We start from the raw sequence: 27,978 nt of genomic DNA, 5'->3' as shown, positions 1-27,978 counted from the left end.
GTTTTATGATTACTGAATTCGGGAAGAAAGAGTGGCTACTCAAAGAAAACGCCTATAAACTAAAGAAGGAACTTCGTGACCCGGGACGAGGTGGAAGAATCGCTGCTGCTCTGGTAAATCCTCCTGTCTCCTTTCCTCACGCCGGCCTCCTAATTCAAATTTTCACCTAGATCCAGCGCATACGCCTGGTGAGCAGAGTGTAGGGGCTGTACCGACAGTATTCTGAAGATGATTGCTAGCAGGTTAGAGTTCAAATATGCTATCCATTGCTGCAGTACTTCAACGGAATGGCGCACCAATAACACGCATCTTTGTTTTAATTAGCAATAGGTTTAGAATAAGTACTAACATAGAAAATAAGTTTGGTGTATTACTAACAAATATGAGTCACGTCACTTGAAATAAAGTTTATTATTATTATTATTCATGGACACATTCAAAAGATAGTGAGACGTGGAAATGTTATAAATTAGATTTAAGTTCATATTAGGTTAAATATCATTTATAATATTAATTGTGAACAGCAATAAAGGTTTATTTTGAGGTACAGATAGTTCACGTCATCTTGGCGCGCGGCTCTATACGAGCGTGTGCTTGTAATATGCAGCTGTCATCTGTGTGACAGTGACGCGACAGTCGTCCGAACAATGATCGTCAAGTGACACTGTCACAAAGATCAGAGCTGCATATTTACAAACACACGCACGCATAGTACCGATAGCAGCGAGCGCCAAGATGACTTGAATGAAGTATCTGTAACAGTATTATCAGAAGTCTTGAAGGTGATATAAATAACGATTAAATATTCCAATACATTGATACAGGTCAATTTATTTACAGCGCATATACAAACAAGAATCACTCCATGTAGATCCTTGTTTTCCAGATTCAGCATTGAGTCAATAAATTAAAACCAGTGATGTACTTAGATCACGTCACGTGGTCGTATATGATCACCCCCGTATAGTAAGTGCCATATTCATATTGTTTAAGTTTTTCCCTAAAGTCTAACCCCCTTATTCATAATAGTCTGCTAACTTAAAGCATTGATTTGATTTAATTCGCACTCTGTCTTCTTCTATTGACATAAGTCAGAATGAGAAAAAACACTCCTTAGCGGCTGTTTAAAGTTAGCGGACCATTATGAATAAGGGGGTTAGTATGTCTATGTAATTGAGATATAAGATTTTACACTCACGTCGGCGAAGTTAAGCCTGTTAGCGTTCTTGCGAAACTCAGTCATAGCATATCGCTCCTTCATCTTCCTGACACGCTTGCCACCTCGCTTCTTCCTGCTCTGCTCGATGGGTTTCGGGAGTGGCTTCACAAACTTCACTGGCGGCGGTTCCTTGAAAGTACGCCACACTGTTTACGAGTTAGTGGTAGAACTAGCTATATTTACCATACACTTAGAATATACCAGCGTATAAATCATTTGGCAGGCCGATACTTACCAATTTTGATTTGTCAATGTCACATACAGTAGCTAGTGTACTCCCAGATACGGAGTACTCCCATAGATCTTGCTTTGAAAATTTTCGAGACATATCATATGGACATATGACTTGAATGCGTACAGCCATATACTAACAATATACTGGCGTATAAACAAACAAAATATATTTAACGTAGATACAGCAACAGAGAAAAGCAAATATATTGCGACTCTAAGCCATTTTGATTGACAATACAGTCAGCCATACTTGGCAGTAGCTCCCTATCTCCTTAGTGTTTTGTGCATATTAAACAAAGTTGGCAGATTATCGTGCTGTCAGGTCGTGTATACGGACATATATTATAATATATTCAAAGTCGTTGTGTACACATAAGCAATATAGGATTTAAAGTTTAACTTGATAAATAGTTTCAGATTGACCCATCAAATAAACTTTTAGCTGCCCATGGACAGTGTGATGTAACCAGAGTCATATCGCCTGTGTATATATATAATGTGACACTATACTGTTTCATTCAATGTCCCTAAGTAGCAGCCAGATTATTCCACAAGTGGTTGTTGTATGGCAGCAGACAAGACCACTACACTAGGTATAACTTTATACTTTCAAAGTGATATTAATCGCGAAATTCTGGTTTAGAGGAGACTAAAAATCTATAATAAAAAAATGTGTAAGTGTTAACTATCATAAAAAATAATATTCAAATTCAAATATCTTGATTCAAAATAGAATATAATATCACTTAGTGAAATTCAAAAACCATCACCCATTCCAAAACCTATACCGCAGATCTGAGAAGAACGGGCGCTACAAACTCAGCGGGCATCCTTTTTATATAAAAACATGTTTACAATGTAATATCGTACAATAAAATTTATTATTTAATTGCATGAGGATCGGGCGGCCGCTCCATTCCAAATCTGTGGTGTTAAGAAAGTCATGTATGTTGTAGTAGTAACCTTTATTACACAAATCTTTTTTAACAATTCTATTGAATTGCGTAATACATTTGTTTTGAACATTTTCTGGGATCTTGTTGTAAAAGCACACACATCACCCCACAAAAGACTTACTAACTCGACTTAGCCTAGTAGTAGGCATTATCAGTTTATATTTATTCCTAGTCTTAACATTATGGTTATGACAGTTTCTAGTAATATACTTATATGTCTATGTACATAGCTAGGCTATATATTATTATCTCAATTATTCTTTAGAATCTAGGTTATAAATAGCGCAAATAGCCCTCTTCTGCATCATTATTATTAACTTTAAACACACCTAAGTACAATCTTAAAGTTAATGATATATACTTGTCAAAACAAAATAAGGGCCACCACGTTTTTACAGTATTCTCATGAATTATTGAGGTTTAAAGGTTGATCAATGTTTCAGTTGGATAAATTGATTGATTTTTATTGTAGACAGCATAAAATAATGATGCATTAAAAAAAGAAATTTGCTCCACTTTTTCTAAAAATTGACATTTTTGCAAAAATAATTACCTAGTGAGGAAAAAAATTCTGAAAAAAAAAACATAAAATGTTTCTTGATTTATGACTTTCCTCAATATCTAGTATGCCGTCCTCGATTACTAATGCACTCTTGAAGCCTAGAAGGTACATTCTCCACCAGGTGAACCACTGTTTCTTGAGGAATTTGTTCCCAGCTTGATTTCAGAACGTTTATTAGCTGTCTTTCATTGTGCACGGATTGGTTTGTGCTTCGAACACTGCATTTCAGTAAATCCCACATGTGTTTAATGGGATTTAGATCCGGACTGTTTGCAGGCCAGGCCAACACCTGTATACCAGCCTCCTCTAGGGCTTCTCTGGTGGCCCTAGCTGTATGAGCGCGAGCATTATCGTGCATCAGATGGAATCTTGCGCCGATTCTATGTGCATATGAGACCACATGGGGTCTTATGACCTCCTCGATGTAACGTTGAGCTGTTATTGTGCCTTCGTTTAGAATTACCAGCTCGGTTCTGCCTGACATAGAGATTCCTCCCCATACCATAACATTGGGGCCCCAAATCTGTCACTTTCATGGATGCAATCATCCGAAAATCGCTAATCGAAAAAACGAATCCTAATGCGACGGTCATCACTAAAAAATTTAACTTTGCACTCATCCGTAAACAATACAGTCCTCCAATCATTCATATCCCACGCCAGATGCTGCCTTGCGAATGATAATCGGTTTGCACGATGAGCACTTGTTAATGGTATCCGCACTACAAGTCTCCTGGAGAACTGCTGGTCTTCGTGTAAACGATTTCTAATAGTTTGATCACTAACACGTGTACCGGTCGCCTGCTGCAAACGGTTTTGTAACGAACGGGCTGTTATACAGCGTTCTCTACGCGCAGTCAAGCGCACGTAGCGGTCCTCCTGTGCTGTAGTTGCTCGAACTCTGCCAGATCCCCGTCTCCTGGTTAGTCTCCCAGTCTCTTGAAAACGATTCCAAGTATTCTGGATCGCTCACCGGGAAAAACCCAGCTGCAACGCCACAGAACGCTGCGAATGGCCTTCTTGAAGCAATGTTACGGCCCTAGTTACGGTTGGCAAGTCCATATGACTTCGAATTCTCGTCATAACTTTTTTAAAATGTTAATTCAGCCACTAGTCAAACGAAACTTACAGTGTTCCTGAGAGAATCGTCAATTTGACTGAGTTGAAATCCGTCTTAAAATCGGGTAGAATCAAGTGGTTGCAATAAATTATCTAAAACTACCCACTTTAAACAATTATGCGGGTGGAATGCTCAAAAAAAGTGTGTAAACAAATACGGTAACACCACAATAAAGTATCAGCTACTTGAGAATGCATAAAAAATAAATTATCGCTAGCGAGGCCAAAAAAATCAAGTGGCCCTTATTTTGTTTTGACTAGTATATAATAATCCAATTTGTATATCTAGTGAACATACTCGGCTCACATAATATATTCAATTTGTTATTTCTAAAGTGATATCCCTCACTTCTGTGACTCATTAAATCAAATTTGTAACCAGAATAAAATGAACGATGCAGGACTCGAACCCGCGACCTTTCGCGTTCCGTCCGAGTGCTCCTCCACTTCATCCTGCTCTTCAACCGTTCCTGAGTGCCACATCATTATATATATTATTATTGGTATTATTAATGTTGTTAACATGTACCTGTAATTTGTCAAGCTTCTTCTCAATACTATCACGAAGTTGTTTACCAATTCGTCCATCTGTACTTTCATGGCACGCATCAACTCTTGCAGCAAGTGTTAGCTTCGTTGATACTAGTTTTGCTGCCTTGAACCTTAACTCCTGAGAAGAAAAAAAATTACATAAATTCCCGTGCCACCTTCATCATTTTCGCATAATAAATCTGCAGCATAATAGGGTATATGCATGTAACATAGATTTAGTTCAAATGTTATTTTTATAATCTTTATTATTATTTAGTCTATCTTAAATAGTTTTTTCTTGTTAAATTTTCGCTGAATAACAAATATTAAATAAACAAAAGTGCAATAAATACGCGCGAATAATAAAACATCGACACGCAATGCTATTGGTTGTAGCGTAGTGTGACGTCAGCTATTAGCTAGTTGTTAGCTATATATTAAGTTTTGGGTTGGTTTTTATAATTCAATAATCTGTATAATTATTATTTACAGTGACTGAAAGAGTATTTATCAATCAGATAATCTTCCAAAAATAGACCCGTTTCTGATGCTATTTGATGACGCGTTTTTTGTGTTTCAAACCCAGATGTTATTTCTGATGAATTTGGAGTTATGAATATAATTTTTGTATATTTGTAACTTACTGGAGTTGCATCTTGTACAATTTCAGAAAAGTAAATGAAGCCGGTGTGTGGTAATGATGCTGCTTGAGAAAATCCCGAGAGTGTCTTCTTCTGTTGGCCAAGGGGTAGTACATTACAAGCTGGCATCTTTGATAATTTAGACAAACCACCGGCCACACCAAGAATTTTGGCTGCAGTTGATGCACCTTAAATATAAAATTATATTATATTTTCATGTGAAGATTTTGATAAAATTTATTATTTAATTGCATGAGGATCTTGACTTAGATTGACAACAGTTTTTTTTATGGAATAGGAGGACAAACGAGCGTACGGGTCACCTGTTGTTAAGTGATCACCGCCGCCCACAATCTCTTGCAACACCAGAGTAATCACAGGAGCGTTGCCGGCCTTTAAGGTAGGTTGTACGCGCTTTTTTTGCATGTCGTATCGTCCCGGAAACACCGCACAAGGAAGCTCATTCCACAGCTTTGTAGTACGTGGAAGAAAGCTCCTCGAAAACCACTGTGGAGGACCGCCACTCATCCAGATGGTGGGGATGATATCCTAACTTGTGGCGTGTCGTGCGAAGGTGGAATTCGGCGGCAGGAATCAAATTCAGCTCTTCGGAACACTCCAAGTGCGGTAGAAAACACACAATGAAGCGACGTCTCTACGCAACGCCAAGTGATCCAGCCGTTCACAGAGCATGGGTCCCCCACAATCCGAGCTGCTCTACGCTGCACGCGGTCAAATGGATCGAGCTGATACTTGGGTGCGCCAGACCAGAGATGAAACCAATACTCCATGTGTGGCCGGACCTGCTCTGTGTAGAGCGCTAGAATGTGGGCCGGCTTGAAGTATTGCCGTGCTCTATTGATGACGCCCAGTTTCTTTGAAGCCAATTTGGCTTTGCCCTCCAGGTGACCACGGAATTGGCAATCGCTCGAGATTTGGAGACTCAGTATTCCGATACTAGGCGAAGCTTTAAGTAAAGTGTTGTCGAAGAGTGGTGATACAACAAATGGGGTTTTTAAGTGTAAACACGAACTTGAGTCTTATGGGGGTTAAATCGGACAAGGTTCAATTTACCCTATTCCGCGACCTTCTCAAGAGAGGACTCGATAGAAGACAAAAGTTTCTCCCGGCACTGGTCGACTATTTCCCGAGAGAGACCTGCATGGTCCATGTATACGGCATCACCAGTGCTGTCATCTGCATAGCAATGAATGTTGGAGGTGTCCAAGATATCATTTATATGCAGAAGAAACAGCGTGGGAAATAGCACACAGCCTTGAGGCACTCCAGCATTCACGGGCTTTGGGTTCGAGCAATATTCGTCGACAACGACCTGTATGCTGCGCCCAGTGAGGAAGCTGGAGGTCCACTTGCACAAGCTCTCGGGAAGCCCAAATGATGGAAATTTTGAGAGGAGCGTCTTGTGCCATGCACGATCAAAGGCCTTCGCTATATCCAGGCTAACTGGCAGGCCTTCCCCCTTGCTTTCAATAGCCGCAGCCCATCTATGTGTTAGGTATACCAGAAGATCACCTGCCGACCGACCATGGCGAAACCCGTATTGTCGGTCGTTGATCAACTGGTGACCCTCTAGGTATACCAAGAGCTGACGGCTAATTATGCTCTCCATGATTTTGGCAGGGAGCAGGGAGGTAATAGCAATAGGCCTGTAGTTTGCCGGATCCGAACTGCCTCATTTTTTTTCGATCGGATGGACGAGGGCTGACTTCCGTGAGTCAGGGTCTTACAATAAGAGTGCCGGAATAAACGCGTTAGCACCGGCGTCAACTCAGGGGCACACGTTCTAAGCACGATTGGAGAAATGCCATCCAGCCCGCTCGACTTCCTGGCGTCCAACGAAAACAGAGCTCGCCTAACAGTTTTCTGTCTGAACTGTACTTCAGGCATAGAGCTCTGACACCGAGGGATAGTCGGCGGTGTTTTACGGTTATCGTCAAGAGTAGAGATGGAGGCGAAAAGAGCACACAGGTCATTCATCATGTGCAATGGGAGTCTGACGAAGTTAAAAAGAGCAGCTTTCGACAACGACCAGAACTTGCGTGTTCCGGTCGGGTAACTGGAGAGCTGCTCGCCGATTTTGACGACGTGCTTCGATTTCGCACGGGCGATTTGCCGCTTAAAAAATCTGGAGGCACGGTTGTATTTCCTCTTAAAAACTTTGCAGTTCGGATCCTTTGTGCCCAGCGCCGCAACCCAAGTTCGATACGCCTGTTTTTTGCAGTCAGATGGTGCTTTAACTGACGCATCGAACCAGGGCTGTGATCTGCCACCGGTCGGTACTACAGAGCTTGGTATAAAAATATCCATGCCCTGTAGTACCACATCGGCTACTGCAACGGCGCAGGCACTAGGATCATCAGAAGGGAAACAAACCTTTCCCCAAGGGTAGGATGCAAAAAAGGAACGCGTCCTATCCCAATCTGCTGACTTGTAGTGTCAAACGCGTGGTTTGCGACGTTGGCGTCGGGTAGGCACTACACTCCTGACCAGGCAATGGTCGGACGTTCCGAGAGGGGCGTCGACAAAGACCTGATAACCATCGGGATGTGTAGTCAGCAAAAGATCTAATAAGGACGGCATGTGGCTATCCACACCCGGGAGTCGCGTTGGCGACTCAACCAATTGGGACAGACCATACGCCAATGCAAAATTATGCACAGATCGCCCTGCGTAGTCTGTAGTACGTGATCCAAGCCATTCGGCATTGTGCCCGTTGAAATCACCCAAGACTACGATTTCAGCGGAGGGGATCTGTGCAAGCACGTCGTCAATTGCCGCTTGAACGCAGCCCATGAGATGATCGGTTTCTGCGTTACCACTATGGGACCTGTAGACACACGCATAGATGCGGACGCGGTCCTCTAAATCTACGCGGAGCCACAGAGTGGACAGGTCCCTACCCTCAAAATTGCCGAGACGGCGACAGCAGATATCTTCTCTAACGTACACACATACCCCGGCATGAGGCAAAAAATTGTGCTCAATCTTGTACCCGGGGTACGTTAAATATGATGTATCGCTAGATCGAGATATCTGCGTCTCCGTAAGGAAACATATGGCCGGCTGCGCCGTCTCAAGGTGATGGTGGACGGCGTTTAAATTGGAGTGAATTCCCCTGATACTGCAAAAGTCCACGTTGAGTGTGGAGCGGGGTGCCGTGGTGTCACTGCCTCGTTTGTTCTTGGTCATGCGCGGTTCTGTGCCCTCCCCAGAATACGAAGGGCAGCCCGAGCTAGAGTGCTCGGGGAGGGATTCTCCGACTCTGGTAGACCGGTACCCTCCTGGGGTAAAATCGTTTGAAGATACGCTGTCATATTCGGGTGGAGGGGTGACCACCGGTCCTCGACACTAACCTATGCGAAACATAGGTTAGTGTCCAGCGGCGTGAAGTAGCGGCACTAGGCCGCTATTCTCTGCGAGTGTGGTAATTAACCCGGACGAGTCTGGCCCGATTGTGCTGACGTCAAAAGACGGCAGCCTGACTCTCCCACTTCTACAAAGCCCTTAGTCGCCTCTTACGACACCCATGGGCCTGGGACTCCCCTATTCTTTTTACGCCCTGGGGAAAGTACAGGACAGTTAAGATGAGAAGAGGCTTGAAACAGTGTGGCATTACAATGGGTAACTTTAATTGACTCTCACCATAGTGACCCCTGTACTATCCATGCCAGCCATGTACCATTGTGTTTCAACATTACTTATTCATATGAATGTTATTTGACACATTATAAGAATGTCAACACTTTGTGAATCCTCTGGTTTCAAAAGAGAGTATTAGCCACGGCAATAGCGAATGTGTGACACTCAATTTTTTAAAATTAATTAATTTTTGCCCATGACATTTCAAAATTACAAACATTTTATGATGACATAATAATGCCTATTATTATGACAGCTTACATAATTTTCAATACTATATTTAAAACCATGATAACAATGAGAATTGGTCTAGTACAGTGAAAAGTGATGAGTGTGAATCAAATTATGTTATACTACGTTTTAGGGGATCTTTTAGATTCTCTGCAGCAAAAATATGGAATGACTTACCTCCTCCTCTAAAGAAACAAATGACTATCGAGTCCTTTAAAAAAAATACCGTTTTGCTCTACTAAAAAAGCATCTTGCTGCGGAGAAATTGGACTACTTCCACTGGAAATATCTTTCTCTAAAAGATTTGTTCTATGTACGGACATAAACACACACTCACACTCATGCACATACCTAAACACACACATACATACACACACACATATACACACACACACTTACATACACTTGCAAAGGTAAACAGAACACTTTTTTTTTTCTAATATTACATTTTATAAAAAAAGATAGCTTAAGTAGGTAATTGGGGAGCCCTAATACATTCACTCCCGCTCAACACCTTAGGGAGGAGGGGATGGCTGAAAAACAGTTCTGCATGGAAACATAAATCCATGATTCCATGTCCGGTGAAGCTGAGCCTTTTCCTTTTGCCTTTTGTTTCATCGCGTATCCTAATTGTTTACATTTGTAATGATTTGTATGGCAATAAAGAATTTTATTATTATTATACTTCAGGTTTTTTTGTGGTGTGTTACAACTTGGAACATAATATGGTAACTGTTGTCACATAACACTATGGGTGCATAATTCAGTAATCACTTTCTTGCTATAATATAATAGCTTTAAATGTGGACTAGTGTCATTCTATTGTACATATAGGTAGTATACTTGCCAACTATTGCTGTTATATTTGGTGCAATAAATGTCATCCGGCTCTCCACATACTCATATATTTGCAGCTTATAATTATTCAACTCTGAAGCCATATCACATGCTTCAATTACCTCTTCCAATTCATCTTCTGATAACAACTTTCTAAAATGTTAGCGACACACATACAAATAAATAAACTGAGATATTCCATGTGTAAAAAATCATCAGAATATTTGTTCCAAATAAGTTGTTTGGTAGATGTGTTGGAAACTTAATTATAAGTAATGAGTGTAAAATAAACAATATCTTAACATTACTTTTGTTAAAAATCTGTGTGGTTTTAAACAAGGTGTCTTTTAATAGTCACTGTTAAAGCTCCAAAGTTGTAGCTATATAAAAATGGTATATTCTTAACAGCATACCGGGCTTAAACATAAAACCACACACATTGTAATTAAGCGGAGAATATGTCAATATGTTGTACAAATAAGTGTTACCCTTGTGTAGTTGATGCAGTCACTGAGACAATCATGATGGTTGCCTGTGTCAGAAAACTCTGTAGTATCTCATTGCTCTTAGCCCTGTCCAGATCATTGCCAAGTTCTTTCACTGTGTGGATATATTCCAGTGGTGTTATTATCAACGATTCTAGCTCAGGGAAACGCTTTTGATATTTATCACGGACAAATCTGTGAATAATTGCTAAAAATGTTCAAGAATTAGGACATCTATAGCTTATAAAACATGATTTAAAATATAGTAATATATTATTATATATTAGATAGATTAATAATTTAATGATATGTTCACTATATAACTTGTAAACAAGCCATCCATAAACCAACAACATTGTTACAACAACCTCACACATAAGAATAGCTTCATCATAAGTGTATATACTGTGTTAAATAGTAATCAGAATTGTAAAATAGACATTTTATTTAATCAAAGTTTGTGTATTTTTAAAATAACAATTAAGAAGCACTATAAGATTGATATCTCAAGTATTTGTTATACTTTAAACATATTTTCAATGTAAGTGTTAATAGTATAACTCTGTGAACAATAGTTACATTTACAATTTTATAATGATAAGAACTTTATTTATAAATATTTTTTACTTTCTAATCATTTCTGTTATTTGCATGTTGTAGCTATGAATATGACTTTAAGCAAAATTGAAAATGAACAGTCATAGCATTATTTTCAAATTTTTTTTCTAAGATTATCAGACAGAGGTTACAAACCTATCTCTCCATCAATCTCAACAGCAATATTATTGGCCTCAACAATTAATTGATATTCAGGGTCTGATTCCATTAATCCAGTCACTTCCATTTTCTTACGGTCATTACCAAAATTTTTTTCAATTTCAGTGATTACCTGAAGAACATAAATGTAATCGTCAATCTAAGTTGTAAGTTACACATGTTATCTTGTCATCATTCATAAAACAACACAATGGTTAATTACTCTTTTTAATCTATCAGAATGTCTTAGTTTTGCTAATTCCCTAATAGAAACATTTTTAATCTCTTCTTCTTTAGGGACCACAGGAAAAGGTACTGTGAATTCAGGATTAACATCAGTTGTACTTTCAATAGCATCTTCTAGTTCAACATCATCATTCTCCTCCAAGTCAGCAAGCAACTCATCAGCTAAAGACATTTTAGATGCAGTTTTTAGAGTTTATGTATTTCTTTCTTTAAGTGGCAGCATATAATACAGTGAAAATAGTTAAATTAGTATATCTATTTTTATATATTAGATAATATTATGTATTTCTTTAATATAAATAGCTTTTAAAATATTTGTTTACAATTTACACACGAGTGACGGCCGAATGTCGCAGCGGGTATCTGCTGTCAATGTCACGTACATGTTGTTTTTTTTAAATCTTCTTCACTTTGGAAAAGCAAAGGCAGAGTTAACTTGACAGTTCACTTAATTATTTGACTTGAATAAATAAAAAAATTCCTATAATATAAATTTAAAAAATCTCGTGTAAATACACGAGATTTTTTTTAATTATGTAATTATCTTAATTTTAACCTACAATAATTATTGAGTACTCCAAAATGGAATGACGATTTAGGTTGATACTTGCGCTGTCAGCTTTGATTTGATTGAGCTCACTTGACGGTAGCTGCAGCCATTATATTTTTTTATTTATGAATTTCTTAGTTTAGATACTCCTGATACTGTATAATAATAACGAGTATTCTTTGATCCTATAGAACTGGAAGACTCAGCTGGCCGGCACAAAATTAAATTTGTCTCGTTGATTGTTCTCTATTGGGTTACCCTCTTAAGTCTGAAATATTATTTAGAATGGCGCTTAATCCACAGTACGATGCAATTGGAAAAGGTTTTGTGCAACAATACTATACTCTATTTGATGATCCCGCTCAAAGAGCTAATCTAGCCAATATGTATAACGTAAGTAGACAAATAATTTTCTCATAAGTCATAAAATATAATACCAATCGAACGAAGCTGCATTGAAAATTTGTTATGTTGTACTTGCAAGATAATGCTATTTTATAATATAAATATTTTAGGTTACTGTACTCCTGCCGAAAAATATTATTAATTGCCCATTATCTTTTAACCTGTGAGTCAACATTTTCAGATAGATATACTTAAATATCTTGTCATTATTTAATATAATATAAACAAATTTTATAGAAGAAACATTTAATTTTTATGGTTATTGTTTAAGGTTGAAACTTCCTTTATGACATTTGAAGGAGTTCAAATACAAGGTGCTGCAAAAATAATGGAAAAGCTTAATGTAAGTAATTGTTTTCTATTTTAACTGTGAAAAATAATAACTGTAACACATTAATACAGTTGATATACCTAATATAGCATGTATTATATTTCATAAAAACAGTCATAATATTTATTTTTTAAATTTTTCTTTGACTGTCTAAAACCATACAAACAAACATAGCACAAGCAGCTCTAATTTGCAGAGCAAACACTATATAAATGTCAGCAGTATGATGCTACAGCAAAATACCATGTCATGATGCTGTCAAAATAACAAGTATACTAATCAAGCGCTAGCAACATTTGTGTACTCTCTAATCTTTCTAACAGTGTATGCTGCAAAGCTGAGTCTATCTGCTAGTTGGGCAAAATGGGGACCCCACTGAAGCTTTTTATCTAATGTGATACCCAAAAGGACCATAGTGTCCACAAGTTCCAATCTCTGGTCATTCATAAGTAAGCTGGTTAGTGCCTCCACTGTGTTTGTAATGAACCTTTAAAACTTTGTTTTTTTACTGTTTAAGTGCAGATTATTTGTCTCAAACCAACACACTTTAAGACTGCATTGTTTACCTCATCATTAATATATGTGCATTGACTCACTTTAAAATAAGTGAAGTATCTTCATCAAACAATACACTCTCATGGCTATATGGCATAGCTCTGCGGCATATGCCGTTAGAAAGATTAGAGAGTACACGAATGTTGCGACCACTAGATTAGTGTACTTCAGTTATTTTCACAGCATCATGACATATGGTAATTTACTGTGGGGTCATGCTGCTGACATTGATATAGTGTTTGCTCTGCAAAAGAGAGCTGTTCGTGCTATATATCAGCTTGGTTATAGAAAGTCTCTCAAAGAAAAATTTAAAGAAATAAATATTATCACTGGTCATTGTCAGTACATTTATGAAAATTTAATATACATTCACAAAAATTGTCACCTTTTTGCTCTTAATAGTGATTTTCATTATTATAACACTAGAAATAAGGGATTGTTTGAAACTAATTCTAGTAGGCTTCATAAGATACATAATAGCTTTAAGGGTAAATGTATACACTTCTATAACAAAGTCCCAGCCACTGTTCAGGCATTATCTATAAATAAATTTAAATGTTTTATAAAAAAATGGCTCTGTCGTAATATAGTAGTAGCTGTGAAGTACAGCTGAATATCTAAATGATCGGAGAGCCTGGGACTAGATTGTGATTATTTTAAAATGATAGAAATGACTGTACAATATTGTATATTTTTATTGAAAATAGCGCAAAAAAACAATGCTGGGAGAGTTTCTTGCACCGCTTCTTCTCTCTCAGAGCGCCATTTGTTTCCGAAGCGGTAGTAGTATCTAGTATATTAGAAATGACATCAAAAAGAATTCTAAAGGAATCAATTTTGAGACAATACATGCCTTTTATGCCTTTTTATATCCTAATATATTATTTTGTATTTAATGTCTTCAGGCCTTAACATTCCAAAAAATTGGCAGAATAATAACATCGGTTGATTCACAACCAATGTTCGATGGTGGAGTTCTAATTAATGTCCTAGGCAGACTACAGGTATGTACTATCAAGTCTATTTTGAATTGATATGGTCTCCTAGAATATAAACCTAGAAGAAAAAAATATTGACACCCAATATCCAATACTTCTAAACTAAATATATGATGCACTTTTGAATTACCTATCTGTAAAATGGATGAGAATGTAAAGCTACATGTCTGTCAACAAGTCTGATTATTTAGATTGTATGTATGTGTAGCAATGAGGAAAGTAAGTATGTGTAATTGATTATATTGTGTGGACTGATACTGCTATCTTGCAAGCTCCAATTTCCATGGAGACTCATACTGTACTATCAATTTTTAATTCATCTTATATTTTGTAGGTAGATTATTACAGCCTCATGCAAGTGGCACTTCAATTGCGCTCGTCACCTTGAGACATATGATGTTAAGTCTCATTTGTATAGTAATTTCACTAGCTATGGTGCCCTTCACACTGAAACATAATAATGATTACATATTACTGCTTCACCGCAGAAATAGGCGCTGTACCTATAATCTAGCCGGCATCCTGTGCAAAGTAATTTTATTTTATTTAAGTTGAATTATTACATTACATTAAATTTAGACTCATGGAAAATGTTATGGAAACACCTAGTAGGTATAGAAACCACATAGTAGGTATATACTATATAGATCCAAATAAGTAATAGTACACAATTGTGATGTTAACACATTTTTAATATATTTTTGTTTCACATAGACTGATGAAGATCTACCACATGGATATTTACAAACATTTGTATTAAAACCAATAGGGAACTCGTTCTATGTTGAACATGACATGTTTAGGCTGGCACTACATGATATGTGATTGACTTCATAGTAAAGTAAGCAGTGTTTGCCCCTGATCATTTGCACTGTATTATTGTACAATAACCTTGCTGTGATACAAATAATAACCGACTAAACTTTAGTTTTAATATGTTTCGAATTTCTTAATTAGATTCACTCATTTTCACATAAACACACGGCCACATTATCTCTAGTCCTCGCTGGAACGTGATGCCCCCCTCCCATTCCCCTTTCAACTCCTCGCGCTCGTCCTGTTGCGTCAGTACGGTTTACAGTTTCATTACCGTTAGGTACATGTGATATTTTTGTACTATCACTGCTTTGTTTTTGAAGTTTTCATTGTTACATTTGACTGACTTGACTTTTGTTAATAGTTAATTAGATAATTTTTCATCATTATAAGAAGCATCACAACACAACACTTTTACATCAATGTATAATACTGAAAATATAAATAGTAGGTTATTAATTAATAATAAAGCTTGTTTTGCACACCACAACAAAGTGATGATGTCACACCAACAACGTCACGTCCAGAGATAATGTAACCGGCTACAAATAAATTTCTGAACACATTAATAAATTATTTTTTGTGATATGAGTGAAATAGTACAGCTAAAGAAATTATATTAAAAGTTTATACGATTATTATGTGAAAATACTTTTCTCCAACCTATTACCAAATTAATTTTATAGTATTTAAGTCCTCAGCATGACCTTCATAGTATTAACTGTGTGCTGACAGCTAACAGTTTGTTAATTAATAATTGCTTGTGTCAATCATTTGTCATCATCATTACAATATACCTAGGTACGTGGTCTGTAGAGTTGAGACGTACTAGGCAAAATGCAATACTAGGAATGACGGTGACTTTTACTTAAAAGTAACAGCGACAAATACATGTTACAAAATACTAGCTGTTATTTTAATATTATCTGTGATAATATACTAGCTACTGTAGTGAGGCGTATATTTTTCGTTGTTTGGTGTTACTTGTTAGCGCCATCTATACGTATTACATAGTACTTTCTCTTGTGGTAACTTCGAATTGCAAAAGTTCTGATTAGGTAAAGCTGTACAGACCTATTAATTATTTTTATAGTTTTGATGTAATAAAAATAATCATTATACTTTCGTATTCATTATTTTTCATACTACCTATGTTTAAACAGAGATCCTTACCTAGTACACAATTAATATGTGCCCTTATCATATGAATAATTCAACAATAAAGTAGAAATAAACATCATAAAAATATATTATTCAGTAGGTACTATCAAATTACCAATAAGTATAGGTTTTTTCTTTCGAAGAGGTGAGCCGTATTTTCCTGCTCGTAGGCACAATATAACTGTGAATAAATACGATTACGAAAAATGATATCAGAGACAGGGTCTTCCATTTGAAATTTGAATTCCATTTCAATATTTTAATTAGGTACCTACCTATATTATCTTAACAATAGTATGTTAAATAAATGTATGAAAGTGATGTATCTATTATTTACAAATGCGTCTAAAAGAAAAATATTCAGTAAACAATAAAAGTAAACAGGGTTTTTCTTATCCCACATATTTTAAAAGAATAGTTGAACCATAACTATTTTATTACCTATTGAATTAAAAATAATATAACAGACCTACAAATCACACAATTATAGCTGTATCAAAATACTGTTAACCTTAATACCTACTAAATACTCCTAATTATTTGTTCAATAACAGGTATTACTCAAATATCAGCTGTTATTAAATACTTGTTCAGTAAGAGTTGTTACTAAAATACTAGTTGTTATCAAATACTTGTTCAGTAACAGGTGTTACTCAAATAACAGTCGATACTAAAATACTAGGTGTTATAAAATACTAGTTGTTACAAAATACTAGTTGTTACAAAATACTAGTTGTTACAAAATACTAGTTGTTACAAAATACTCCTAATACTTGTCACTGTTATTAATGATATCTTGTCACAGTGACAACCGGTGATATTTTAATACCTGTTACAAATACCTGTGACGATAAATACGTCTCACCCATAGTGATCTGTCTATTTCACACTTATGGATCATTTTGGATTGTGTTGATCTTAATTTTATAAATAACAGGTACGGCCTTACAAATAAATATGATATAAAGTTATACTTGAGAATAAAACAAGAACTGAAATTGAGCTAAAAATAGTATTTTACCGACTATATCGCCACACGCAATGATATTATGTTTGTTTTTGACAGAATCGCTTACAATATGACAACATTAAAATGCCGTCTTGTGTTATGGGAAGATGCACTAATTACAAAAATAAAAAAATCATAGAATTACATACTACAGTTAAGAAATCATGAATTATAACATTATATTTGATTTCTGTAACAAAATAAATATGACGCCATGACATCGCCGCTCAGCCGATCCAAGTCGAACGCCGCAACGCGACTCGAGTCTCGAGTGCGGACCGTAGATTAACGTACAGAAATGTGCTGATGTATGATAAATGAAATGAAATAATAATATTTTTTTTTACATTTTAATTTTCTGTTACTCTTCCCGCTTGGAGCGCTACTTTCCATACATTAAATTTTTTGCGAGCTTTATATGAGAGTGCCTTGGCCACCGCGAAAACCGTTTAGGGGCCTCATCGATGCGCATGTATGTTTGTGTGAGTGTGTCATTTCGAACGTTTGTTGTAGGTAGCCTCCATACTGTTACATAAGTCTATTGTGGTATTACTACATCATAGAACAATTGTTTGCGCTGTTGCCGACTTGTGCATTTTGACACGATTATGACCCTATTTTGACTTAACAGAAGAGAGAAAGCCTATATTTCGTTTAATTGTCAACAACATTCTTATTCTATTTTCAATTTATTACAAGTATAACCATACTCAATATAATGGTAGAATAGAGTTGTTATAAAACATTTTTATTTGTAAGGCCGCTAGTATTTATTAATTGTGATGACAACATTATACAGAAGATATATGTTGAATAAGGCTAACCAAATTGTGTGACACCACGGGAAGTCCGTGTCGAAGCCAATACATGAAACAGAGGGCTTGGTTCTCGTATAGTTTTCGTTCTCCGTTCTCGTGTAATACATAAATATTTTTATCTTCCCGCTAATAAAAAATAAAATTTTCGAAGATTCGGGATGTTATTGGTCTTTCCCCGTTTTTCGAAAATCGAGTTTTCCCCACGATGATGTCTGTATGTGTGTGTCTGTGTGTGTATGGATGTATGCAAACCAAATATAACTTTTCAACGGCTTGACCGATTTCATCGCAGTTGGCGCCATTCGAAAGGGCTTGAAGAAACTCAGATTTTGAATATATTTCGGACTGGTAGATTTTAAGAAATCTCAATTCTTGGATAACTTTGAAATTGAATAACTCTTAACATCGAAACACCACGTCGATCGCAACCAAGCTGGTCAAAATAGGTTGATTCGTTCGTGAGTTGTCGTTGATGAACGAAACCGAATAAAGTTTTTTTGTTTTGGAATTACTTCGAATTTGAATTTGAATATTGAAACTTAAAAGATTCTTTTGATGAATTGCGTAGAATGCCGCCAACCAACCAACGTGATAATCGGTTAATTCATGCAAAAGTTATTGAGGTTTGAAAATTTAAAAAATAGTGTTTTTATTAAACTTTTACCAGACTTTTGAGCGTGAAGATCTCAAACAACACAACTCGTCATAAGTACAATTAGAAGCATTTAGATATGGAAATAACGGGAAGTTGCAGGGATGGCCTTTAGTTAATAACTGGATTTTCACATTATTATTTTTCAAATTTATTAATATATCTCGAAGTTGCCTACATTCTGTCAATAAGCACGCTCACGGGAGACCTGTATGTAATGTACGTTCTTGTATTTCTTTACGGTTCCAAACCATGGTCGGTTCGTGCAGGGAACCAAGAGAGCAATGAGGCTTTTGCTAATAATAATAATATTGATGTAGGGAATATTATGTATTGCGTGGACTGCAAAAAGTGCATCTATCCAGTCTCACTCAACCAACTGAAGATAACATCTGTTTCTGTTTTGGTTACATAGAGATAATATAAGTTGAACCGACCTACATTATTGGACAGGAACTAAATCCATCGGTATTACCTAACATAATCAGTTATCTTATTCAATAATGACAATAAGTCTAAAAGACTTGAAATCTTCGCATTACGTTGACGTCTGGCATTCCACACGCGCGTTTTGCTAGAAATTTCTTGCCTCGCACAGCCACTTTGTGGAATCAATTACCGTCTGCGTTTTTCCCGAACAGATACGACTTAGGGACCTAGAAAAAAGCATACTCCGACCTTAAAGGCCGGCAACGAATTTGAATTGAAAGACACACCTGTTGTTGCGAATGTCCATGGGCGGTTGCCTCACCTCTCCTCATCCCGTGGGCCTCTTGCCCGTTTTCCCCATCTTATATAAAAAAACTTAGAGGTCTTAGTTACCAGCTCATAAAATTAACATTACCGTCGAATTTAAAATATTTGAATGTAGAATATTTGCACTCAGCTATAGCTCGCACTATCAATGCTGTGTTAGGAGAAGACACAGCTCATTAACGGACTGTGGGTTTTTGGTGTAATCGCTTGCATAGAGAAACCTCTACTTGAAGAAGACCAATTACTAAGGTAAATAATGATGAATTGAAGGCGATCGTAGAAGCTCGTACAGCGCAGCTTACCCATACGTGGTGGTCACTTCATGGTGTAATTCACTACAGCTTGTTCAGATAAGTAATCACAGTTCACACACAGCAGATGTCTATGGCACTGAAGTTCAAACGTCGATGGTGAAACTCGCAGTGTCATCGTCACCGCTATTGGTCCATGATAACGCAAGACTTCGTACGACTCGAGGAACTGCTTTAAATCTACATGACCTATATTTAGAAACCATCCGACATCCTCCAGTACTCGCTAGATCACCAAACACTACCTACATTTTTACATCGGACATTTTGCGTCAATCTACTACTACACAAACTACTGATCCGATCGAAATAATGCTTATACCACTTATGGTATCTTCTCTTCTTAAGGTTTACTATATGATATGTTGATGATTACTAATTAACCTCTATACAAATAATTCAGCCAATGATATTTCATTACATATTATGATAATTCATACAATGAGTGGTCGCGGGGGGTTCTTTATAAAATATATACAAGACAAAGTTTGTCGGGTCAGCATTTGTTAAAATAATACGATAACTATTGTAAGTTTAATACTAGTGTATTTATGAACTATTCCTATTGACCGTGGCGTTTTGGTTCCAGTGTGACGACGACCCGCCTCACCCCTACGTGCAGACGTTCGTCCTCAAGCCGCTCGCTGACACCTACTTCGTCCAACACGACATCTTCCGCCTCGGGATCCACGACATAGCTTAATTGTAACACGCCGCTCTACTATAATGAACAAACGAACCATTTATCAAGCTAACATATTTTATGTTGTTTAACTAGGTTTAAGATATGATAATAAAACGTAATTTAACCCTGACCATAATTAGTTTTCATGTCTGGCTAATCTTTCGAGCGTTTCTCGGGTTGTATGTAAAGAATTAAAGTTAAAAAAAATACCTTTATAATTGTTAAAGCTGTGAAGATTGCAAGTTTTGTTTTGCGAGTCTCCCAAACATTTACAAAGCTTGATGTAACAATTACATTCTTATTTTATCAGCCGGCGGCGTAATGTAATAAATTAAATACAAATACTTATATTATAAAATCAATGAACTAAAACAGGGGACTTTTGAGTTAATTATGTTACAGTGTAATAAATGATTAATTTTCTAAAAGGTTTTTTATTTATTTTACCACATTAAATTTACATATCATGGATTGAAATAAAAAAAAAGTGTGTGTATTTATGTACGCACGCTAGAAGTTATAGGTACTTCTTTGGCCTAACAAAGCAAAAATCCTTAAAATTATTTATTCCTCGTGATATTCTGCGTTTGTAGAAAGAACAATATATTCGTTTCAAATACACAGGTAAAAAAGAACTGGAGTGGAAGTGAGTTTAGGAAAATCAGTAGTAATCAGTAGAATTGACAAAACCACTTGTGGGTCTGGGTTGTGAAGTATCCTTCGACAACTATTTCAACTCGCCCATACTGCAGTACAACCTTGCGAAACTCAATATCAAGGCATGCGGTACCGTTCACTTACAGCGAAAAAATATTCCTAAAAATTTACCTGCCGATTTATAGGGATCTGAAATGAGGCGATATATTTTCGACAATTTTTGAAGGTATTTCATTTATCAAAAATATCCGCGCTTATTTTCTGATATTCTTGATATAGCCATGAAAAATGCGTATGTAATTTATGCAAAATTGCATGAAGAGCAAAAAGTTGAAGGTTCTTTGCTTTCATCATTGGAATACCGGCAGATCATAGAGCTATGATAGGAGTATTTTCTGCAAGGAAAAATGCCCTACCATCCACATCAATGACAAAGAAGCGAATACAAAATTCGAGTAGCCGCTGCCGCAAAACATCATTAGAGACTCATACACCCGGGAAGGCTGTTCATGGATCAGTCAAGTTTGGACTGTTTGATACGCCCTGTCACATTGCGCAGATGAAGAGTGGCGAACGGCAAAAGAAAGTCATACAATTCATTCATAACAAACATCGATCTTATTACACAATTATATTTGCAATGCAAACAATTCATTCAATGAGCTGGAGCCGGACACTGAATACTGATTGGTCAGGTAGTTATAAAAACGCATCGTCATTGGTCGGATAGCGTCCATGCCTATATCATAACAACTACATTGGTAATATATCGTACTGTGGAACCTGCTTTAAAGCGTCGCCTAGTATAGGAATACTGGGTTTCGAAATCTCGGGTGATTGCAAAAACCTTGGTCATATGGAGCGCAAAGCCAAATTGGCTTCCAAGCTGGGCGTCAGAAATAGAGAACACCAATACTTAAAGCCGGCCCACATTGTAGCGCTTTACAAAGAGCAGGTCCGGCCACATACGGAGTATTGCTGTCATCTCTGGTCTGGCGCAATCAAGTATCAGTTCGAACGCGTGCATCGCTCGAACAGCTCGAATTGTTGGGAACCCAGTGGTTGGATCACTTGGCGTAGCGTAGAAACATAGCTTCATTGTGTGTCTTCTACCGCATTTATCATAGTAATTTGTTCCAAAGAGCTGTTTCAATTACTCACCGAACAGAACCTTGGAAGTAAAATGTATGTTTCAGACGAGGAGAAGCTGACGATAGACAGATAGTCTGTGTGACGCTTGCTACAGACACGTGGACCGGCGTGCCAACTGTCCCTCATACCGGAAGAGGCCCTTCAAGTTGCCTGAGGCGCCGTTGCCGACCTCGCTGATGAACCCCACGTGAGTCTCACAAGTATCTGGGTGCCGGGTATTACCGGAACGTGAGACAGTCCATCGTAAGGGCTAATTTCCACTTTGTTTTCAAAATTGATTTCTTGAGACTATTTTTTGATGTTAATTACATCACTCTGAGAGAGAATAAACAGCGCAATATTTTGTGACAATAAGGGACGACATGCCTGTCCATTACAATGCAGTGCGGCTAAGGATTCTTGAAAAACCCAAAAATTCTGAGCGGCACTACAACTGCACTCGTTAGCTTGAGACATAAGATGTTAAGTCTCATTTGCCCAGTAATTTCACTAGCTACGGCACCATTCAGACTAAAATACAATAATGCATAAATTACTGCCTCATTGCCCTCAGTCTAGAGATCAGATCTACTATCGTGAGGTCATTTGAATATTACAGTGACAATAAATATATTAAAAATAATTGGCAAATATCTTAAATTTGGCGGGAAGCGATGTGCTTAGCTTTGGTCGCATCATAGACGCCACGCCCATACCCCTCAAAAATTGGTTGATACTGTCTTCATAGTAATACACTAACCTTCAAAAGTAAGTATCACACTTTTAAAATTGGAATAACGTTTTGAGTTCACAAGATATACTTTCGAAATAAAAAGGACTCCAAAGAGAATTTAATTTTGTACATAAAAACTTTATAGTCGGTAACCTTTTTTTAAGAATTGGCTGAAAAAAAACTTCAAAAACAAAACCATTCCTTTTTCAAAGTGGACGTTTCCGAATTACAATTTTACCATTCACATTTTTCTTTCTGTTTTAAATTTTTTTCAAGATGGATGGGTCTTGTTTTAAAAATGTATGCTAAAAAGCACATAACATTTATTTATCATGCCTCTTTCAGTTGAAGAATGTGCTAGGATCATGGCTTTTCTGGAACTAGGCATCAGTATGCGTCGTACTTCAGAATGGTGGGTGTGACGGTACGAACGGTCCAGAAGGTAAACCGAAGGTACGAAGAGACTGGACACCATCTGAGGAGACCTTGTAATGGCAGATCCAGGTGTACCAGTGCCCGAGAAGATCGTTATATTATTTCCACTGTGTTAAGAAATCGCCACCAAAATGCAGTTGAAGTCCAGCAACAGCTACTTCAGACCCGGAGGGACTACATTAGTGACAGTAACGTGAGAAGAAGACTTGCTGAAGCCAATTTGAAACCCCGAAGACCAGCAAGTGGCCCAAAACTCGAGAGTCAGCATCGAGTAGCGAGACTGCGATACGCCCGTGAACACATGCAGTGGGATGAAGAAGAATGGTCAAGAATTTTGTTTGCAGATGAGTCTCGATTCTCCCTTTACACTTCTGATGGAAGGCGAAGTGTTTACAGGCGACCTGGTGAGCGATACCTTCAAGCCTGCATCTCAAAAAGAGTCCAATACGGTGGAGGCAGTGTACATGTATGGGCTGGCATATCTTCAGAAGGTCGCACAAAGCTAGTAGCCATAGAAAATGGCACCCTCACTGGGCAAAGATGTGCTCAAGAGATTCTCAATGAGTATGCAGGGCCGTATTTAGCAAATATGGGTAATGGATCGATGCTGATGCATGATAATGCCCGGCCACACACGGCTCATATCGTACAAGAGTATATTCAGGAGGTCGGTATCAGCGTGATGGCTTGACCATCAAGAAGTCGTGATCTCAATCCGATTGAACACGCCTGGGATGAGCTTGGGAGGCTAATCAGAAATCGCAGACCACCACCTACTCCCTGTAGTTTGGATTGTTGCTCTATCCTTTTTAAATGTCTTGGCATCACCCTTTATTCTAGCATATATTTAACTTCTCTAGTTTTATATATCATTTAAGATTCGTTCAGTGAGAATCCACTCATTTTGTTGTCCGCGATCTTTTCAGGCCTAAGTCATGTCTTTGAATGTTAATGGCAAAAATGTATTTTGGAAACACTTTAAAATATTAGTGAGCAAAAAATCATAATGATAAACATCTGGCAATCAGAAAACAACATGATTGTAACATGCTCGCCTACTGTAAGTGGTAAGTAACATATGAGACTCCTTATTTTGAATCTCAGTCTAACTTTCGAATTAAGCGTAAGCATTCAGACGATGAGATTAAAACACAAGTGTCAGATATACAACAGCAAATGACGCAAATGATGGCTTTACTTAAAACACAAAATGAAAATTTCTCAATTATAAGGCTAGACATTTTAGGCATCCAAAACACTATTACCGAAATTAAGTCTGATATGCAGTTAACCAAAGACAAACTAGAAGGAATAGTAATGGATCAAAAGGAAAATGAAATAGAACTCAAAAAAAATTCAAATTTGGCACAGAGTTCGGAAAAAAACATAACGTCCCTAGAGAACGATCTAAAAAACCTACAAAAGCAAAGAATTCCAACCATATCAACAATTAGTAATGATAATCAATCATATAATTCTATCTTAGCAGAGTTTAATGAGCAAAATTTGAGACGAAAGAATATAATAATAGCTGGTATACCAGAATCTGTTTCTATAGATCGAGATGAAAGATACACATACGACAAAATTGAAGTAATGAGTACCATTAAAACAATAACACCTGACTGCTCTAGCCCTATTAATATTTTCTGTGTTGGGAATACAAACCAGACAAAATACGCCCTATCAAGTGTGTTTTAAAACAGAGGAAACAGCTAAATGCCTACTCCAACTTAAGACTAATAAAATAAAAAATATTCTCGGATCAGACACCATACCACCAGGCTCATTTTCAAAATCTGAAAGAGGAACTTCAGCGCCGTATTGAGAAAGGCGAAGAAAATATGTGCATGCAAAATGCTTCTATGCAAATGCACGTAGTATCGTGAAACCAGGTTAACTTGATGAACTACAATGTGTTATTCACTCTTTCGCAGCAATCATACATGTAATAGTATTGTCTGAAACGTGGATAAAAACCTAAGAAGAAGCTAAACGAATTCAATTACCTGGTTACACTCACTATTATCAGTACAGACATAATGCTTATGGTGGTGGTTACTAGATTCTTTTCCTTCTCAGCTGAATCTAAGAAAAAGAGCTATAGTATTTGGTGATTTTAACTTTGACCTATTAAACCCAGACAAGTCAGTTGAAGCTTATAAAGATTCCCTGAAAGAAAATGGTTTCAAAATTTTAAAAAATCAAGAGAAACATTTACTAAAAAATTTTTGTCGATCACGTCTCTACGAACTTGAATGAAAATGGGTTTCACTTAGCTGTTATTGAATCATCGATGTCAGACCACAAACAGATTTACTTTGAAGTAAGGAAATATCGACCAGAAGGTTAAAAATTATACACAATGAAGTGGTAGATTATAGAAACCTCTATGAGGCAGTTAGCAATGCCAAAATATTCAACAATAACCATGATTACAACATTTTAGAGGATAAAATATGTACATTAATTAAACAAAACAAAACGCACTAAATTTATTAATCCACCGAAGCAAGACTGGATAAGTAAAAGTATATCAGATGATATTAATCGTAAAAACACACAATGGCATCAACATAAAAAAAATTCTGAAGCTAAAAGCACCGCAAACAATTTTGTAAAAGCTAAGAGTGCCATTGCAATCAGAATCCAAAAATTGAAAGCAGATTACTATCACAAGAAGTTCTTCAATTGTCAAAATAAGCCTTCTAAAATATGGAGTTTTATAAATTCTCTGAATCACAATCAAGTACAATCCGTACCCCCTAAACTAAAACATAATGACACGGTATATCTGAATGGAAATGATATCTGCCAGGCTTTTAACGATTTCTTTTCTACTGTTCAAAATTAGCGGAAGATATCCCTTTTAAGTACCATAACAATAAGACCTACACAAATGCTAGTATCGCCAATAATATTACGTACCCAGGTCTCAGTACTATTAATTCAGCAACAGTAGATGAAGTAATTACTCTAATAAAAAACTTAGACTCTAATACAGAGCATGTCCGATCATTTAGATATTCAGCAGTGGAGTAATAGGATTTACGACAGAGCCATTTTTTTATAAAACATTTAAATTTATTTATAGATAATGCCTGAACAGTGGCTGGGACTTTATTGTAGAAGTGTATTTATTTATGCATTTACCCTTAAAGCTATTATATATCTTATGAAGCCTACTAGAATTAGTTACAAGCAATCCCTTATATCTAGTGTTATGATAATGAAAATCACTATTAAGAGCAAAAAGGTGACGATTTTTGTGAACATATATTAAATTTTCGTAAATGTACTGACAATGAACAGTCATAATATTTATTTTTTTAAATTTTTCTTTGAGAGACTGTCTATAACCAAGCTGATATATAGCACGAACAACTCTCTTTTGCAGTGCAAACACTATATCAATGTCAGCAGCATGACCCCATAGTAATATACCGTACGTCATGATGCTGTGAAAATAACTAAAGTACACAAATCTAGCGGTCGCAACATTCGTGTACTCTCTAATCTTTCTAACTGTATATGCCGCAGAGCTGAGTCTATCTGCTAGATGGGTAATATGTGGACCCCACTAAAGCTTTTTATCTAACGTGATACCCAAGAAGACCGTAGTGTCCACAAGTTCCAATCTCTGGTCATATTTATAAGTACGTTGGTTTGTACCTCCGCTGTGTTTGGTGTAATGAACCGTAAACACTTTGTTTTTTTACTGTTTAAGTGCAGATTATTCGTCTCAAACCAACGCACTATCTTTGAGAGTGCATTGCTTACCTCGTCATCAATATCCGCACGTCGCTTCACTTTAAAAATAAGTGAAGTATCATCAGCAAACAATACAATCTCATGGCTATCATCTACCACAAACGGTAGATCGTTAATATATATAAGAAACAAGAAAGGACTGAGAATAGAACCCTGTGGAACACCTATTCCCACAGGTTTACCGGAAGACCGTTTCCCATTTACATCGACTATCTGAACTCTCGCTTAAATATGATTTTAACGGATTTAGGGCTCTATTTTTCACTCCATAATGTTTTAGTTTTAGGAGTAAAGTTTCATGGTGGACGCAGTCAAATGCTTTTGACAAATCACAAAAAATGCTCAATGCATCCTGTGACTCTTCCCAGGCGTCAAAGATGTGCTCAATGAGTCTGGTACCCGCATTAATTGTTGATAAGCCCCTAGTGAAACCAAACTGATTTTTGTTCATTAATTTACAAAAATGCATTTGTAGCTGTTGAAACAAAAGTTTTTCAAAAATTTTACTAAAAACAGGCAGCACTGAAATAGGTCTGAAATTAGCAGGGTCAAAAGAACTGCCCGATTTAAACAAAGGTATAACTTTGCTGTACTTCATGAGGTCAGGGAACATATCCTCATCTATGCATTCATTAAATATTATTGTTAATTCAGGTGCTATAATGTCAAGTATGTATTTTACAATATTAGTCGAATGGCCCCATAGGTCTTTTGTATTTTTTAGGGT

General features: G+C 36.9%; 2 protein-coding genes across 4 annotated transcripts in view; one reads left to right on the top strand and one right to left on the bottom strand.

Annotated features, from left to right (window-relative positions):
- The window catches only part of LOC126966292 (U4/U6 small nuclear ribonucleoprotein Prp31), a 39,132-nt gene extending 27,313 nt beyond the window's left edge, over positions 1-11,819 (bottom strand). Inside the window, exons 1-7 of one of the 2 annotated variants that reach the window (XM_050810279.1) lie at positions 11,801-11,819; positions 11,229-11,364; positions 10,479-10,683; positions 10,001-10,143; positions 5,266-5,450; positions 4,620-4,760; positions 1,199-1,348 (exon numbers count right to left, since the gene is read on the bottom strand). In XM_050810279.1, the coding sequence (XP_050666236.1) occupies positions 1,199-1,348; positions 4,620-4,760; positions 5,266-5,450; positions 10,001-10,143; positions 10,479-10,683; positions 11,229-11,319 (915 nt within the window). In that variant the 5' untranslated portion in view covers positions 11,320-11,364; positions 11,801-11,819. The other variant, XM_050810276.1, reaches the window with a different exon arrangement.
- A 336-nt stretch (positions 11,820-12,155) lies between these two features.
- Positions 12,156-20,952, top strand: LOC126966403 (probable nuclear transport factor 2). 2 transcript variants are annotated; one of them, XM_050810426.1, is made up of 5 exons: positions 12,156-12,420; positions 12,704-12,775; positions 14,224-14,322; positions 15,031-15,157; positions 20,429-20,952. In XM_050810426.1, the coding sequence occupies exons 1-4, from the start codon at positions 12,313-12,315 to the stop codon at positions 15,139-15,141; spliced, it is 390 nt and encodes a 129-aa protein (XP_050666383.1). In that variant the 5' UTR covers positions 12,156-12,312; the 3' UTR covers positions 15,142-15,157; positions 20,429-20,952. The 2 variants fall into 2 exon arrangements, with proteins under 2 accessions (XP_050666383.1, XP_050666373.1); XM_050810416.1 differs by lacking the exon at positions 15,031-15,157 and having other exon boundaries at positions 12,169-12,420.
- Positions 20,953-27,978: the final 7,026 nt, after the last annotated feature.

Source organism: Leptidea sinapis, chromosome 1 (genome assembly GCF_905404315.1).
Source record: "Leptidea sinapis chromosome 1, ilLepSina1.1, whole genome shotgun sequence".
Taxonomy (NCBI): Eukaryota; Metazoa; Arthropoda; class Insecta; order Lepidoptera; family Pieridae; genus Leptidea; species Leptidea sinapis.
This window is presented reverse-complemented; position numbering and strand designations above follow the sequence as displayed.

What these genes read in the sequence shown, in the direction of transcription:
- LOC126966403 (XM_050810416.1), top strand. Translation starts at nt 12,313, where the DNA reads ATGGCGCTTAATCCACAGTACGATGCAATTGGAAAAGGTTTTGTGCAA. An exon ending in ATCTAGCCAATATGTATAAC is followed by an intron (nt 12,421 to 12,703) that starts GTAAGTAGACAA and finishes TTATTGTTTAAG; the next exon opens with GTTGAAACTTCCTTTATGAC. An exon ending in ATGTCCTAGGCAGACTACAG is followed by an intron (nt 14,323 to 20,428) that starts GTATGTACTATC and finishes TTTTGGTTCCAG; the next exon opens with TGTGACGACGACCCGCCTCA.